Source organism: Musca vetustissima, unplaced genomic scaffold (assembly GCF_032173495.1).
Source record: "Musca vetustissima isolate MV318-11 ecotype Yass unplaced genomic scaffold, APGP_CSIRO_Mvet_v1 utg24870, whole genome shotgun sequence".
NCBI lineage: Eukaryota > Metazoa > Arthropoda > Insecta > Diptera > Muscidae > Musca > Musca vetustissima.
The window spans coordinates 204,787-224,151 of NW_026881920.1; the positions used below are offsets into that span (position 1 = coordinate 204,787).

Genomic DNA, 19,365 nt, shown 5'->3' on the forward strand with positions numbered 1-19,365 from the left:
ATTCGACAGCAATTAACCCAAAAATAAAAACAAAAAATTGCACTAGTTGTTTAAACATATGTTTGACCCAGAAATGGGTTTGGTGAACTCGATGCGATACATACAAACTTACGTTACATTCAAACTTTTTCATTAAAAATGTATAGTTAATAAATAAAAATATAAAATAAATAGAAAAAACTACAAATTTCGATTTAGTTACACCTTTTTGCATTTATCAAATAAACCCACTTGTAGTTACGTCTTTTTGTTTTTTGTTAATAAAAGCTCCTTTTTTGACCGAGACGTGTAAAACTTTGTCAACACATGTAGTTTATTGACATTCACAATATTAATTCAAAAAGTCAATTTTAATTTTTTTTGTTAGTTACCCTTTTTGCATTTTAGCTGACGATATACTGTTTGACGTACAATCATGTGTTGTATTGTTTACCCTGACTTGGAAAATCAATGGATTAACTAGTAAATATTTTTGTGCGATCATTTTCCTTAAACTTTCAACGTCGATTACCACGACAATAGTGATCCGACAAACTTAAATCTTTGTGTGACAATGTAGCACCAACCTATAGTACTGTGATAAATTGGTTGAAGAAATGCGATAGTGTCCGCCGCCCACTCTTCCACCAGCATTCTTTCTATATCGCAAGAACACCTGATCGAAAGAAGTTTGTCCTCGCTAGAACCCACACAATTTCTCAATCGCTCAAAAAAGGGTCGTGTTATTCAAAAGACGTTTTATAAAATCATCATAGATAACGAATTGTGAATGCGTACGAATGAATCCGAAACAAAACAGCAATCGAGAGTGTGGGTCTTCGACAAGTGCTTCTAAGCAAATGGTATTCAATTTCTTCAGAATTTCAACTGTTCCACCGTGACTTTGTTTACGTTTTCATAATGGAAGTCCACTCACAATAAAGGATTTTGACATCAAACTGGAGATGCAGTTGATATCCAGTTGGTCTTCCAGGACGACCTTATAAATATACCTTGATTGAATTCTTCGGAGAAAATCGAAAAAAAACGAAGAAGACAAATTATGACAATGCGATTCCAAATACAACTCTGGCAACGCTTTATATCTTTCGAAATTTGTTAAAATTTAAAATAATACAATATGCAGGGAAATTTCTATTAGAATTATAATTGGAATCGGAAATGTGTAAACGTAGACAAATATCAGCTGACTAACTTTCAATTTCAATACTAGTCTAAAAAGCTGGGATTTGGTATCTCGATTTAGAAATCGAGTTGATTTATAAGACATTAGATTGTGTCTTTTAAATTGACTTATCGTGATTACGCGCTTTAAGAAAAATATGGTAGTATGGTAAATCTATAATGAACATTACAATAATTTAAAACCACATATATGCATAAAACATTTTTGAAATAATGGAGGGGAATTCTCATTAGAAATGGTAAAATATTGATTGGGGCCTCGATTTAGAAGTCCTTTAAAATGTGGTCAAAGGCTTTCACCGACCGATCCCATTTTTATAAAATCATAAATGAGATACTGAATAAATTAAAAGATTCGAATGAAAATATTTATAAACAATTTCTTTCTTTAGTTTATTTTTATAAAATTTAAAGACATGCAAGAATTTTTATAACAGCTCAATTTAATTGAGAGGAATGCTTTAAAATAAATTTCCAGGCATTTAATATTCAATTTGAATAAAATCGTACTCGTTTGCAAAACCTACTGGAATGTCAAACAATATAATTCATTGTTGATATACATATATTATATACGTATGTATGCAATTTTGAATCAATCATTCAATAACAAACAAAATAAAAGAAAGCTAAAACGATCTGTTTATCGTTTGTATCCACTGTGCATATTAAATACAGATCACTGGCATTTGTGTACAGCAAAAAGGAAAAAAGAGTGAGAGCACTGAAGCTTTCTTCTTTCAATGTTTTTATTACTTGTGACAATGACAACTTGTATATTAACAGACAAACTTCAGATTCTGTCACACACACACACAGACAAAGTACTATCTTTGTGTGGCTGTATTTATTTAAGATATCTGCATATCATAATATAAATGTCAGATAGATAGCTGGTTTATCTTTGAGTTATTTAAGATGATAGCACTTTAACTAGGAATAAAGTGTCTACCATGTACATGAAAGACAAAAAACAATAGAATCTGGAAATAAGATAACGAACAACTTGGATTCTAAAATAGTTTCAAATTATGTACCTATACACACATGTAAGATGTATCTGTCTGTCTGGACATCCTCAACGAAATGAGAAATCTACAAATGTGCGTATACTATTATTTTTTACATTGTAAGTATGACGGGTATGTAGGTATATGAATGAACATCTTAATGTCTAGAGCAACAACATTTTAGCAACTGACCCAAATTGTTCAGATTCGCATGATAGCTGTTCGTTAGGTATGCTGATAGTTGTAATGGCAAAGGGCTTGAACGATAATAATAAAACATTTGACACAAATATGTATTTATCTCTGCATCGTACACGATAGAAAATATTTAATCGCATTTTATTCGTTGATAAAAGAAAGCATCAGTCAACCCAAGATAATGTCGTCTCATCTTAATCAGTAAATGATTCTGTAACACATGTTAACAGAAGTGTTAGAAAAAATGAAAAGTATGTGAGATATGTAATTATTAAAGGGCCGATTTTATCGTGATAATGAGTTAAATTTACCTCGATTCACTATACAAAATTGATTGCATTCGATTTCCTTGAGATCATATGCTAAATCGAGATTATATCAAAGACAACACTGCCTTTGCGCCAAAAAATTTTTTACTTTTCCTAAACATACCAAGCTGACAAATATTAAATATTTTTAAATAAAGACAAATATTAAAAAAATAATACCTATATATTGACTGAAAAATGTCCACAGATATTTTGAAAACTATATTGAAACCTGCCATAATAAGATAAGATGTATCAAAAGTAAAACACCTGTTTTTTATTCGACCATCTGTAAAATTTTATTTAGTAATATTTGTCATGGTTGGCAACATTGCTCGTCGAATTCGAATAAAAAATGTGAAAGTTAATCGAATAGTCAAGGAGTTAAGGTATATTAATGTCAGTCAGCAAAGAATGTCAGCTGTTCTATTGTCAAAAATTTGGACTTTGTTTGCGTTTTCATAATGGAAATCATTTTGACAGTAAACTTGAGATGCAGCTCTCCCTTGATGACCTTATCTGACCTTGTATCAAACAAAAACATCTGTTTTTATCCGACCATCTGTCAAATTTTATCTAGTAATATTTCCCATGGTTGGCAACATTGCACATCGAATTCAAGTTGAAACTAGTGTTGAAACCAATGCACAATGGAAAAAATACCGATCTAGCGCGCAGAAAATAAAAAAATGAACTTGAAGGAAACTTTAAAACATTAATGCAGTTTTAAAGTAGAGTGTTGAGTGTACTTAAGTCCGTATAAAATAATCCGAATTAATAACATAGAACGGAATAACGGTACATTTAAAATAGATATTTTTTCCAGTGTTAAAAATGGTATTTTTTTTTACCCTTCACCACAATGTGGTACAGGGTATTATGTCTTTGTGCATATGTTTGTAACAGGCAAAAGGAAACGAGATAGACACATGGTTCCTTTTGAGAATATGCATAGAATCACTTTTTAAGTCGATTTATGCATGTCCGTCCGTCCGTCCGTCTGTCCGTCTGTCTGTGTTAAATTGTAAACAAAGTGCAGGTCGCATTTATGATCCGAATTGGATAAAATTTGGCATAGGTCACTTATTCGACCCAAGGACGAACCCTATTGAAATTGGGAAAAATCGGTTCAGATTTAGATATAGCTCCCATATATATATTTAACCGATTTAATATAAACGGCCCCTATATATCTTTCGATTTGCACGAAATTTGGTACAGCCTAATCATTTAGGCCTAGAATGATGTCTGCCAAGTTTCGTGAAAATCGGTACAGATTTAGATATAGCTCCCATATATAGTTTTGTCCGATTTCATGTAAATGGTGTACCAAAGTCCCTATATATCTTTCGATTTGCACGAAATTTGGCATAACGTACTGAATTGAGCCTAGAATGATGTCTGCCAAGTTTCGAGAAAATCGGTCCAGATTTAGATATAGCTCCCATATATAGTTTCGTCCGATTTCATGTAAATGGTGCACCAAAGTCCCTATATATCTTTCGATTTGCACGAAATTTGGCATAACGTACTGAATTGAGCCTAGAATGATGTCTACCAAGTTTCATGAAAATCGATCCTGATTTAGATATAGCTCCCATATATAGTTTCGTCCGATTTCATGTAAATGGTGCCCCAAAATCCCTATATATCTTGCGATTTGCACGAAATTTGGCATAACGTACTGAATTGAGTCTAGAATGATGTCAGCCAAGTTTCGTGAAAATAGGTCAAGATTTAGATATAGCTCCCATATATAGTTTCGTCCGATTTCATGTAAATGGTGCACCAAAGTCCCTATATATCTTTCGATTTGCACGAAATTTGGCAGAACGTACTGAATTGAGCCTAGAGTGATGCCTGCCAAGTTTCGAGAAAATCGGTCCAGATTTAGATATAGCTCCCATATATAATTTCGTCCGATTTCATGTAAATGGTGCACCAAAGGCCCTATATATCTTTCGATTTGCACGAAATTTGGCATAACATACTGAATTGAGCCTAGAGTGATGTCTGCAAGGTTTCGAGAACATCGGTCCAGATTTCTATATAGCTCCCACATATAGTTTCGTCCGATTTCATGTAAATGGTGCACCAAAGTCCCTATATATCTTTCGATTTGCACGAAATTTGGCAGAACGTACTGAATTGAGCCTAGAGTGATGTCTGCCTTGTTTCGTGAAAATCGGTCCAGATTTAGATATAGCTCCCTTTTATTATAGATTGATTTTAAGTAATTGACGCACCAAGGAACCAATAGGAACAAAACGTTCTGAAATTAGTATAACCTAACCTGTGACAAGTTTGTTTGAAATCGCTTAATATTTGGATAGAGCTTCCATATATATTTTCGCCCGATTGATGTCAGATTGACATCAAATTTTGCACAACGTACGAAATTGAGCATAGAATTACGTAGTTGCGTTTTCAAGAAGTACAGACATAGCCCAGCGGATGACCTATTTATATTTGTTTGAAGTCGATTTACATACTTTATGGATAGATTTAGGTGGATTCACATTTAGATAAATATCACATATTTTATATCATTCAATTTCATATTAATAGCCCTGTTTAATATACACATAGTGGTGAAGGGTATCATATAGTCGGCCCCGTCCGACTTTACTACTTTCCTTACTGGTTAGCTATAAAATTGCGATGGTCGTGTGTATTCTGTGAATATATTATTATAGAATTTTGTCCATTTTTGATATATAGTATTTGTATTTAATTCAATGGAATAGTTATATAACCCATAAGTTATTTTAATTTAGGTGTTTCGGGCTAAATATATGTAAGGTCCGTTTTTTAAATTCCTTCAATTATAATAGAGGTTTCGTATGGAGTGCAGTTTTCGGCACGCTAGATCTGCATTTTTCCCACTGTGCAATGAAGCTAAAAATTACACATTTGAGGAAAAAATACAAAAATTTTTTTATTTGGTTTATAAATACTATATATGACAAAAGCACCTTAACCTTAAATAAATTCCATACAAAAATTATATAATAATATACAACTAAAAAATTAATTCCAAAAAAATACAAGTTATTCAAAAAAAAAATACGATTATTTCTTCCAAATTCTATTGTACATATCTTGTGTGTGTTCAATGTTTGGGCCTACATTCCTATCCATGTAAATAAAATTGCAGCAACAATTACTGAAGACATTTTGTTTCTTAAATCTGATTTGCAAATTTTTGAAGAGCTAAATATCCTTTCTGCAGATTCATTTGAGAATGGAAAAATTAAAAGGATAATTCGTTTCCAAGGAAATTTTTAAAAATGTTCAGGTTCCAATTTTTCATAAAGTTCAAACTTTTCGAACTCTAAAAGTGCAAGTTGCCGCCACTCATTATCGAGTTGCTGCAGGTTAATATTGAATAATGGAAATCTCTCTGGAATATACTTAGGGTTTTTAATTAAAATGTTTGAGCTATTTTTTAGATTTATAGTGTTATAAAATGTTAAAATATAAATTACACATGATTTACACAATGTAAAATTACACACGATATGTGTAATTACACATGAGGTGGCAACACTGGTTGAGACTGTGCATAATCAGCTGCGCTAAATGGAGAACCTATTTATTGTGCTATGATAGAAACTGTGCACTTTGACAGTTAATCGGATAATCAACTGCGCTAAATAATGGAGTACCTTTTTATTTTGCCAATGTATTACAAGTCTGACACTTAAAATACGCGTTTCCAATTTTATTGAATGGAATTGGTTTTTTTTTAAATATGTGTTTTTCAACACAACCGATGTAAACAAAACATTATTGTTAATGAAGTGTCACAAGAAAATTAATTGACAAATTCAATTTAAATATCTCCCAATATTTCAATATGAGAATATAACAATAAAAACCACCATTTGAGTGCGCAATTTAATCGCTTCATTTTGGAACGACATTTTTCCGTAATTCGTCAACAGATGTGTCCATCAGCCGGTTACTTTAAGACAATATTGTTAAATGTCACTTTCGACATAACGCACATGTTTATTCTCTTTGCAATATTCTGCACACGTCCAATGTCCCATCATCCAGCCATCCATTCATCCAAACCAATAAAGATTGGTTGCACATTTCAGCCATAAATCACCGAACGCCAAAACAATTTTATTTTTGTTTTCGAAAAATTCCCTGACCCGGTGGCCTCGTTTGAATATTTTTCTGTTTTTGTTTTCCCCAAAGTGTCAACTTTATGAGGTAATTATTTTTTGCAGTATTTAATCCTTGCTGAGAATAATGATATGCTGAATCTTAAATTGGGTATTTAAATTGTTATAAAATGCATAACAAAACTTTCACGATATGTTGTAAAATTAATGGAATGTGCTATTTATTTTTTTGGGCATTTAGATGTAAAATGTAATCTACAGGGGCATAAACATGTTTGTTTTTAAAACGAAGTCTAATTACATTGAAATTTATTTTGCGTCTAATATATATGAAATAAATTACGTATTTTCGTAAAACAAATTTGATGTAAACGGAGCCTAACAGAACATTAAAAATACATTTACATATACGATTTTAAATCGACTCGTTAACGAAATCAAGAATTAAGACACGTTTATTCTAATACAAATAACAGCAGACTGATGACAGTCAGCTGTTATTTGTTTGTTGACAGTCAGCTGTTATTTGTTTACGTACACATATCACTAGTTGCATAATTTTTGGGGATTTTTCAATCAATATTTTCATAATTCGAATAGGACTTGCTTTCTTTACAACAATTGTTATTTTAAATTATATTAACATTCATTATAAATCAAATAATTTTTCAATTTGTCAGCTGCTGTCATATTTTTGTTATACAACTATTTTGAATTTTAACTTTAAGGACAAGTTATGAAGTTTTTGAAATTATCTCGATTTAGCATATGATGCACATTAAAGTGCATTTACATATACGATTTTAAATCGACTCGATTAACAAAATCCAGAAATACACCCTAATTGTTTACACATACCATTAATCATGATCTAAATGTCTATCAGCTGATGTTTGTTAGTATATATACAAAATCATCAAAAGCATATTATTAGTCTCATAATTTCGAACATGTTTTAAAATAAACCCTGCCTCACGATGATTTAAATTTGCATGATAAATCATGGTAAATTCAGCCTGATTAAGAAAATGTATAAACCACTGTATACTACTTATTAAATTACTTTATTTTCTGAATTATATTTTCCATATCCTCATATTTACGTTTCTTCCGCCAAAACCATGTTCAGAGCAATAAACTAATAAAATTAATTACTGTGATTTTAATATTAATTTACTTTTATTTAAATATTTTATTTTCCTTTTTTGTCATGGTTGTTAAAGTTACTAACATTTTTTGAAAGTAAAGAAATCAAAACTCACGTGTTAAATGTTTAAATAATTGGAATAAATTTACTTTTTTACTGTTAGTATCTGCGAACATGTTATGAATAGTTAAAGTAAATTCGTTGGGGCTTGTTAAGCTGTCGATCATCTTTCTTTTTTTTTTTTTTTTTGTATTTTGAAAACAAGTGTCAAACAAAGACGGTAGATTATTGTGATTGCTCTATATGTTTAAACGTATTATAAAAAGCAGTGTTTAAAACAAATATTGGAATTTTTATAATTTTTAGTTTATCGTATTTCAAAATATTTGAGAAACCCTAAAGAAACATGTTGAATCTACTTCGATTTATCATGAAAAATTAATTTCAAATACAACCCTAGTTCTACATCATGAAATGTTCCATTTCTTCTAAAAGTACCAAAATCAAATTAGTTTCCTAACAAAAAAAATATAATAAATATTACTGTAATTCAAAATAAAATATGTTTTATGCATTTTTTACCTAATGGAGAGCAGTTCCTATTAGTATCATGAAAAAATTTCATTGAAAATTGCCGTAGGAATTTTATTTCGAATGAAATGTGTATACGTAAACAAATAACATATCAAATTATCATACAAATTAAAATCATCGTATGACAGGGTTTATTTTAAATCATGATACTAATAAGATGCAACGCGGTTTTTGTACGGAAAAATACAACTCTCTCCCAATGTACAAAAAATTTGCAAAGGTTTCCACATTTTGTTTGTTTTTATATTTAAAGTTTGGCAGGTGCAAAAATGAAAAATCAAAGGAAAACTAAAATTAGTTGTAGAATTTTGTGATTTTTTTACTTTCCAATCCTTTTTTCATTTTCAAATTGCAAATAAATATTTTTGGCTAAAATTAATAACATTGTATGTATACTAACAAACATCAGCTGATCGACATTTAGATCATGGTTACAGGTATGTTTAAAGAATTAGGGTGTATTTCTGGATTTCGTTAATCGAGTCGATTCAAAATCGTATATGTAAATGTATTATAAACAGCTAGGATTTTTTATCTAGATTTAGAAAGAAGTAAATGTATACAATTTGTACATTCTGACTAACAAATCAAAAACTAAAGTTTTAAGCAATTAATAAAAAAATAAAAAATAGCGAATATTTTCTTATTTTGTATTTCCTTTTTTTTTAATATTCAGTGCACTGGTATTGACAACCTACGGCACATGTTGTTAATAGGTTAACGCCTTAATTGAACATATCTATAAATTATATTATAATATATATTAAAAAAAATAAACCATGCCACAAGTAATTGATATAAATCGATTACAAATATAGAATACTAATATTTTGTAATAAAATAAAAATAATTTATTTTAATTTTTTACATATATTACATATAAAGTTTACTTTCATCTCTAATTTCAATGCGTAAAAACAATAATTTGTCACTTAGTATTTATACTTTTTTGTAAATATTTCAAACTGTGACATACTATCAAAGATATATTTAGTTATGAAGTGACATTCCTTATAACATATTTTTTTCATATTTATGTTCATAACCATTTATATTGTTAAGATATGTTTATTTCTGTTTATCCTGTACATATTGAAATATCTCAACTTCAATCAGCTAATTTTTTAAGGATATAGAAAATGTAAAGGGGCGTTTAAACTGTGCTTCCTAGCGTTTTAGAATAGTATTAAAATTACATTGACTGTCAGAAATTTTGTATTTCATTGGTTTCATAATTTTTGTGGACAATTAAAATGTATTGTTTTAAAATGAAATTTAATAATTATCGTTTAATATTCATTATAATTTTGTATAAAAATATATCTTTTTTCAGCTGCTGCCTTTTTGGTTAAAGTACATTTACATATACGATTTTAAATCGACTGGATTAAAGAAATCCAGAAATACACCTTAAAGGTACGTTTAGATTTGAGAAATTCACTCGATCTCAAATGTCAATTCCATTGCTTATACGTCAAATACAATCTGACGTCTGACATTTGAGATCGAGTGGATTTAGTAGTCTAAACGTAGCCTAACTGTTTACACATACCTTGAATCATGATCATGGCACAATGAATAGGTAGTCTATTTAGCGCAGCTGATGTCTTGATTAACTGTCAAAGTGGGTAATTTCTACTTGAATTCGATGTGCAGTGTTGCCAACCATTTGAAATATTATATGGAAAAATTTGACAGATAATCGAGACAAAAACAAAGGTTGTTGTTGTGATACATCACCTTATTACATCTTATTAGCCACAAGATGATTTAAAATTGTGTGGTAAATCATAGAATCATGTTGGCATTTAATCAGGTCAGGTGTTATATGTAAACCCGCTTTAAGGGATGTGAAGATTTTTTTTTTTTTTTTTGGTGCAAAACACTGTTGTATTTGAAATTAGTCGATGTTGCATAAGATCAATGGATTAAATTTGTATTGCAAATTCAGCTCGATTTTGCAATTAAATTGGCATTATATCGATAAAAAACTATAGTCTAAATGCGTCTTAAAAACTTGTAAATACTACATAACATTAAAAAATTTAATTTGTCCCAATTGTTTAAGATAAAAAGTTATTATTAAATATTGTAAATTGTGGGACAGAGCTATTGTCCATAACCCATTGTTTAACAAAACTATATTCTTTATTGAACAAAACAACTGTGTCCCTGCATTTAAATGTCAAATAAGAAAAACTGAATACGTTAATGACACGAATTAAACATACTATACCAATAAAACCTTGTTTTGAAATTTTTCTTATTGCAAACAGAGACAAAATGCTATACAAAACTCAGAAAGAGTTTTTGTACACCCAAAAATAATGTGCAATTAAAATAAAGAAATAATTAGCATGATTGTCAACTTAACTTACCAAAAAATTTAGTTATTTTTAGAAACGAAACAATTTCAAAATTCATCTTATGTTTGAATTCCAATTTTTTCTCTTATGGTGAGAAATTCTCAAAAATACCGCCATAGAAATTAATTACCTAACTTTATTTCACCTTACGCTCAATATTCACCAAATCTCTTCTCCCTCTCTCTCGCAAACACCTAGCTGTCGGTGGGATTGCATTTCAGATATGCTTTTTGGAATTGAAACGCGTGTGTTTGGCTGTGTGTAGTCGTAAAAGAATTTAACATCTTTTACAAATCGACGTTATATTGTTTGAATAAACATTAGAATTCCACAACATCATGTGCATAATAATTTCATGTTTATCGGACGAAGTGAGTCTAAAATTCGCAATTAGTTTTGCTTCGCTGATTGTCTGTCGGTCGATCGGTCTGCCTACCTTTTGTTGTGGCTTGTCAATTCACACACGACAATGATTTGCTGAATATCTCATGTGTTGTGTCTAATACCTAAGAAGTTAGTTAAACGTTTTTTTCTTTCTGACTGACTGTCTGTATATTTATTATTACTGCACATGTATGTGGTGTGAGTGTGTGTTTGCCTGACATATTGTGTGTTAGGAATTCTTAACTAAATTCATATGAAATATTTGTGCAAATACGAGTGATGTTTGAGAAATTATATTAGTAAATACATTTATATACGCATATGTACAGTCAAGGGCAAAAGTTGTAATCATATCAATTTTGCAAATAATGGTATAATTTATTTACATTATTATAAGATAAATTAACCATTTGTATTTGTAGAACAAACAAAAACTCTACTAGCGCGTTTAGACTATACCTTCAAAATCGACTCGAATTGTAAATTGAGGAACTAAATTACATAGCGTATACGTCATCTTAATCATGTTCACAAATCCAGTGGATTTTTTTTTTTTTTATATCTGACATTTGAGATCGAATGGATTTCGTAAATCTTAATCTGAAATGTGAATTCTATAGTGTATACGTCAAATATAATTTGTGAACAGGATTAACGTGGCGTATACGCAATGGAATTGACGTTTGAGATCGAGTGGCACGTAGTCTTAGACTAGTATTAAAATGATATAAAGTTGTCAAACAGCTGGTCACCATTGTTTAAATAGTCATTCAATAAATACTAAATTTGTTTAAAATATGTTACGCTGTTTTTTTTTACTTTTTGTTATTACCAACCACTTTTTCTTTCATTGTATACAATTTCATATGTATGACTCTGTGTACTTACAAGACATATGAGTATTCAAATGAATGAATTGTTTTTTTTCGCATAAGACATACTACCACAATACAAAATATATTGTCGTATATTTCCAACAAGTGTAAATGGAAATTTTTATTGTTGTGTGACAACAACAACATTCATTTTGATTATTTGCCAAAATTTCATAATATCGCACACAAAGTAATTACGCCACTCACTATCATTTGAATATGTTAATTGTGTTTATTAATTAACATACATATTTATTTTGTTAATTAATCATATATAATATCTAAACTGGCAAAGAAAACATACCGCTTATACGAATAATGAATTTTTAAACGTTATGGCAACTCTAGCCGAAAATGGCAACATAAACCACAAAACGGTTTCCTTCCTGTGCTCTATTCTATTGTGATTGACGTCTATGTTTTCTAATTTACATACAGTTATACATTGGCGTATGACTCGAACTTGGAGAGTAATTTTTTTGTGTAGGGCTGGCTGACTGTATACAACATTGTATGTTCGCGTAGATCTTTTGTTAAAAGTGCCAGAATCAAACGATGAGTATAATAAACAATGATTAAGATAATCTAACGGAAATTGACTTACCCTGAACTCAAATTCATTCATAGAAATCCGTCACATAAAGGTGAGGAAATTTCAAACTTCTTATGTTTTCTCTTCATGATGCTTTTTGGAGGGAATATTTTGTAATCTAAGATAATATGAATTCATATTAATAGAATATGTACAAAAAAATTGTATAAATCCTCACCAATGTCTTCAAATATCTGAACTTGTTGGAGGAAAGTAATCAACGAATCAAATATTTCCACACAGCTGCATTCCCAATAACGCCTTATGAATTATTTAACATTTTTGAATTGCAAGAGGGGTCAACAAAACTTCGGGCAATCCATTTCATGAACTTAATTTTTTAAATTGAATTTGGAATTATTTAAACCTATTTGATATTCATATAAGTCAAAACAATACATATCGACAGGACATTTTATAGCAGATGCAGATCATCATTTTAAAGAATTATCCATCCTTTTGGCCGTTGGGGGAAGTACAAATCCTAAAAATATTGCTTGGTGCGAGCTGCCACCTTGGGAATATTCTAAAATATTACTAATGATGATGACATTCGAGTTGGGCAATTTCGTTCTTGATACGGACCTAATACCGATTTTCCTTTTGCGGAATAGTTCCTTTGGAAAAGTTAGTTCCGGAACGACCCAAATCTATATGACATATATGTGTTAGTACAAATCCAATATAAAATCGAGGAAATATAGATTCCAAGACCATATTTCGAAATGTTGTCTTCCACTTGATCTTTCCATCGAATTCGTGCTCTTCCCCTTCTGCGTGAACCATCAGTTTATATGCCTTTTGAGTTGGGGCATCCTCATCCATTCTCACAACATGACCTAGCCAACGTAGTCGCTGCAGCTCGATACGTCTCACTATGTCGTTGGCCGAGTATAGATTGTACAATCAAATCGCATGACCTTTTACAGCAGGATGTTCAAAAAGTCGCACGATAAACTGTCACATTGTTTAAAGCCTCTTTCGGTATTGAAGGGCTCCGAGAAGTCATTTCCGACTTTAATTGCTGACCTAGTTCATTTAAAGTTAATCTGCATTGCCGTATTAATTTGATCAGTGTCTGACTACCGGTCTTGAATAATTTGGTTGGTAATCCATCGGCACCTGCTTCTTTATTATTCTTTAGTCCATTAATTGCTATTCTAAACTCATCTTGGCTAGGTGTTATATAATTTTTATCGCCATCTATTTTTGGTTCTGGGGTATATTTTTCACCGTTACTATTTGATACCAGAAGCTTTAAAAACTGCTCCTTCCAGATCTTCCACACACTGTCTGTATCTGTCACAAGGTTTCCTTCTTCATGTGCCTATAACAAAGCCTTCGGTTTGGTTTTTACACGTTGTAAAATCTCCGAATTTCATTCAGACTCCTGTACATCTCGATTTGCTTACGCTCATGTTTTTCTTGTCCTTTCTTCTTTTTTTGAAAATACGTTTCTTTATCTCCTTTTGTAATATTATCTGGACAAGGAGTGCTTTCGACTAACAAGTGGGTAAGATCAGCGGAGTAGGCTTCTGCTACCAGTTGTGTTTTTCTAAGTCGAGAATGTCTTCCGTCTATCACAACAAGATCAATTTGATTTCTCGTAGTTTGGTCGGGAAAAATCCAGGTGGCCTTGTGTATATTGAGATGTTGGAACCTGGAGCTGCTAATTGCCATGTTTTTTGCTCTTCATCTGATTTCTGCATTTTATCCAATACAGCAGTCATATGCTGTCTTTGGTCTGCTCATCTTTATCTTCCGTCGGAGCATGGGCTCATATAAGACTGATGTAGAGAAACTTCGTTTTATAGGGATTGCAGCAATTCACTCATCTGATGGAATGAATCTAGTCTCCAGATTCACTTCTTTTATACTTCTGTTAACCATAAATCCGCAACCAAATCGTAATCATCTGATTTACTTACACCTGTCCCTTTCCATATTTTCCTGTAAGACAATAATATCCATTTTTTAATTTTTGCGTACATCCGCTAAAGCGAAAACAGGATTTTATTGGAGGGCTTTTCCGAGTGTGGGCAACGAACCCGATTTTTTCATTGTTCTTATGGGTGATACTATTTCAACGGTTGATGAAAGTAGCTACCCCAGGTGACAGCGCGGGGACGTCAGTGTCCACAATTGAGATGAAAGAGAAACGAAGATAAGCCTGGGCATTAGCCATGTTCTAAAAATCTAGGATTTTGTACCTCGATTTAAAACTCAGAATTTGATTTAGAGGACGTTTATGTATTGAAATAGCAGTGTGTTAATACTATATCTAAAAGTTTATTTGGAATAGACTTGTTTGTACAAGACTTACGACTAAAATTACAGTTTATTTCAAAAATTAGGCAGATAAATTTAGTTGCCATATGTTACAAATGTCAACCTTACATTGTCCAAACGCGCCTTTCGATATTGCTTTCATCTTTGGTACTTATTATTTGACACATATAAAATGGAATTGACAATTTAAATCCACAGGGTAACGAAAATCGGTTCAAAATAAACGTACTATAAGCTTAAAAATATAATTGTCAAACATATTGTTGTTGTAAGAAGATACCTATCTTATGTTTTTGAGTTTGTAAGCAGACACTTTTAATATCATGTACCACAGTGTGAGCTGAGGCGTGAATTTTCAGTTTTTCTTGTTTTACTTAAAGGAAACACTTAGTTGCATGCATATTGCATAACATATTATTTTGACTAGAATTTTTTTACGAAACTGACCCAAAACCAAATAATTGCAAAATCAACAACGTTACCGCTGCGCAGTGATGCGTTGCGGCTAATTCATTCCACAATAGATTCATGCTTGGTCTATAACCAATAGAGAAATCGCGTTCATTTCCTTTAAGCCTCCGTATCGTTTTCAAAATAAATGTGCAAATTGATAGTAATTAATAATGTTAATAAACCGATAGATAAACAAATAGTTTAGAACGTGAACAGTTTATTTGATGGAATATGTAAATAAATAACAACATTGTAGGCATAATATCATGTCACAAATGTCAAGATATTTTTTTTGAAATAATCATTAATTAAGTAATTCATTTACAACAGTCTTGGCTAGCGGTTCAACATAAGACAGCTTAACGCTTGATATCAGGGTATTTAATGAAATATATGTAATTTATTTATTTATTTATTTTTTTTGTGGTGGAAATATTTATTGTCTCCACTAACACTATATGTTGATCAAAGAAAGAATGCCGATTTCCCAGTTACAACTGCCAAGTAAATAATTGGCATAACGATTCTTGAAACAATTATAACTTTCCTTCAGATATACTTAATATGTAATAATAAAATTTCCTGCCTAATGATAAATATCCGAAAAGAAATTCTATTCTCTTGGAAATATTTCACAAGAAGGAGTTGTTTTGATCTCGAAATATGTCAATATAGCATCTCAAATTAGATTGGTTCGCACCTTGTGTAGTCTATTTATGTACAGATTTGTTTTTAAAAGTACATTTAGTTTTACGAAATCCACTCGATCTCAAATGTCAATTCCATAGCGTAAACGTCAAATATAATCCACTGGATCATGGTTAAGATGGAATTTACATTTGAGATCGAGTAGATTTAGTAGTCTAAACGTGCTCTAAAATAAAAAAAAAAAACAAAAAACAAAATTATTGAACAGCAACAATAATTGAAAATAATATGCAAAACTTTTGTGTTATAAAATCTACCTTGGCGTATACATTTTGACACAACTCATACGTCCTATGTTCCATTAAAAAATAATAATTCAATATCTTTGACTCTATTAATTATAATAATTTTTATTAACTCTCCTCTTTTCAACCATTATAATTACAGGGCCTCGAGCATTTAATGTACAATTTGGGTTTGGGACATTTGGAATTCGAACCATCACACACCGTTGATCAACACAAAACCAAGTCTGGTACTGGCAATAATGTCAACGAAGATGCCATCAAATCGTACATGGATTTACAAACTAAAAAATTAGGTTCAGATGATGGCGATGACTATGATACACAATTGGCAAAGGAGGCGAAAAGTAAAAATCAAAAAGCAGATAAATCTCACGAATATCATCACGGTGATAATGAAGACGCACAGCACCAATCTCTAGATAGCCCCATAATTGTTGAATTCAAAGAGATGCATGATCCCAAACATAGACATCCGCGTGAAAATGGTATGTAAATAAAAAACACACTCATACATAGACATTGAAGTAGTAAACACTTAGTATCCTATAAATTATCATTATATCCACAATATAAGCAGTCAAAAAGATAACAGATGGTAACATAAAAGAAAACAGACCATATTCTATTTTTTGTTAATATTTTAATGCCAGTAAATATATGATTAAATACATGTACAAAAATACATATGGGTAAAACAGAAAAAATATACCGCCTCTCGTTGCATGCATGGTACAATAATACAAGGTAGGGCAACTTGAATTGACAATTTAAACCAGTTAAAATATTATAGGTGGTTTTGTGAGCCCTACCTACTGAAGGCACGTTTAGACTACGCTTTCTAAGTTGACTCGATTTCAAACCAATATACGAAATCCAAGCTGTTTAGACTAGTATTACAATGGCATAAACATGACAGTCAGCTGATTTTTTACGTAAACATACATATTTCACTAATTTCTTCAATTTTGAGCAACATTTTCAACCAATATTTTCATAACTCTAAAAGAATTTGATCTCCATTAGGTGAAAAATCCATAAAATCATATTTTGTTTCAATTTATAGTAATATTGATTAATAAAATAAGTTTTAACTTTAACGTATTTTGATTTAGTATTTTGAATGAAAACGTAGCCAAAACTTGCCTTGATTGAGATTTACCAAATCCCCTCGATTTAAAACGTTATATCCACCGATTTACTTGACCTATACGCTATTAAATTGTCATTTGAAATCGAGTGGACTTCGTACTCCACAATCATAGAAAACTTTAAATTAGACCGCGTTTAGACTATTAAATCCACTTGATTTCAAATGTCAAAACCATAGCGTATACTTCACGTATAATTAAAATTTAGTAGATTATATTTGACGCTATGGAATTGACAATTGAGAACGAGTGGATTCCGTAAATCTAAACGCACTTTTAAATACTAACTGCAATATTATAACAAATAATGGTTTAATTCTTCTTAAACATAATTTATTACTTTATCCGCAAGCCAAATGTCGAATCACTTTTTGCACTCCGAATGAACACCTCCCAATATTAAAAATAAAAACAACATAACCACCGCTCTTTATCTTACCACCCATATTAAAGTAATAAACAGTAATTCACGGCGGTGAAATAAAGTTCTTCAATAACCTCGCAATTTGAACTACCTTGACTTTAACCAAGACCTTCCACAAAGAAGAAGAGCAACTAGTAGTAGTAGTAGTATCTCAACAATAATTTTATCTTTTGCTAACAAAACAAAAGTTTCAAGATCATAACATTATGAATTTGTGCGCATTTAAACTGCAACAATAAACGTATATTATAATCTAAATGTTTTCACGAAAGAAAAGACAAATAACTTTAAGATAACCAACTAGACAGATTTAATATTTAGTCGGAATTGTCGTAAAACTTATGAACATCTCACATTTATTTACACTTTCATTTAAATAAACAAAAAAATAGTAAAACACGATATAACGTCTGAACAAATGCTAATATTACATTTGTGAAAAAAAAATATTGATTTAGTTTACAAAATTGGCAATAATATTATTTAATTCTAGGATAATTAGATGATAATTAAAGAAACAAATTTACTTGAGAAACGCTTGTTTTTTGAAATTTTAAATATATATTGTAATCTGATAATCAGCCGTTCCTAATGGAATACCTAGTTACTATGCCATGGTACATTCCATTTAGAACAGCTGACTATTCGATTAACTGTCAAAGTGTGTAGTTTCTACTTGAATTCTCTGTGCAATGTTGCCAACCAAGGTCTATTAATAAAGGCATCAGGGAGATCAGCTGACTCTCAAGTTTGCTGTCAAAATCCATTATTGTGAATTGACTTCCATTATGAAAACGTAAATGAAGTCCAAACTTGTTGACATTAGACTTGAGCTGCTGGGTGACCTTATTAATAGATCTTGTGGCCAACCATGAGAAATATAACTAGATAATATTTGATAGATGATCGGGTAAAAAACAAATTGTTTCATGGTGCATTTTTAAATCAGCTGAAAATCCCGAGACATTAAGGCGCGTTCACACTATAGCTTCTTTCGTACTAATCTATTTAAATGCTAAATCGTATTGAATTTACCTAGATTTACCACACAAAATTTATGATATCCTATATTAAAAATTCAAACCTTTTTAAAAACTATATTTGAGATCAAAATGTTTTATTTGTTTACAAAAATACTGATAAAATATCAGCTGATGTTACTGAAAGATATTTACTAGGTAAAATTTCCTTGTAAAAAGTCAGTCATGAATGTCAAATTTTCTCTCTCAATTCACTCTATTTTACCAGACGTATTCTTAAACTATCAACATCCAACAAACAAATTTTACAAATTATTGTG

General features: G+C 30.8%; 1 protein-coding gene across 1 annotated transcript in view; it reads left to right on the forward strand.

Moving 5' to 3' along the window:
* LOC133328002 (zinc transporter foi) overlaps positions 1-19,365 on the forward strand; it is a 41,116-nt gene that overhangs the window by 12,422 nt on the left and 9,329 nt on the right. Inside the window, exon 2 of the mRNA XM_061536551.1 lies at positions 16,633-16,978. Coding sequence (XP_061392535.1) covers positions 16,633-16,978 — 346 coding nt within the window. The remainder of the gene's footprint in view (positions 1-16,632; positions 16,979-19,365) is intronic.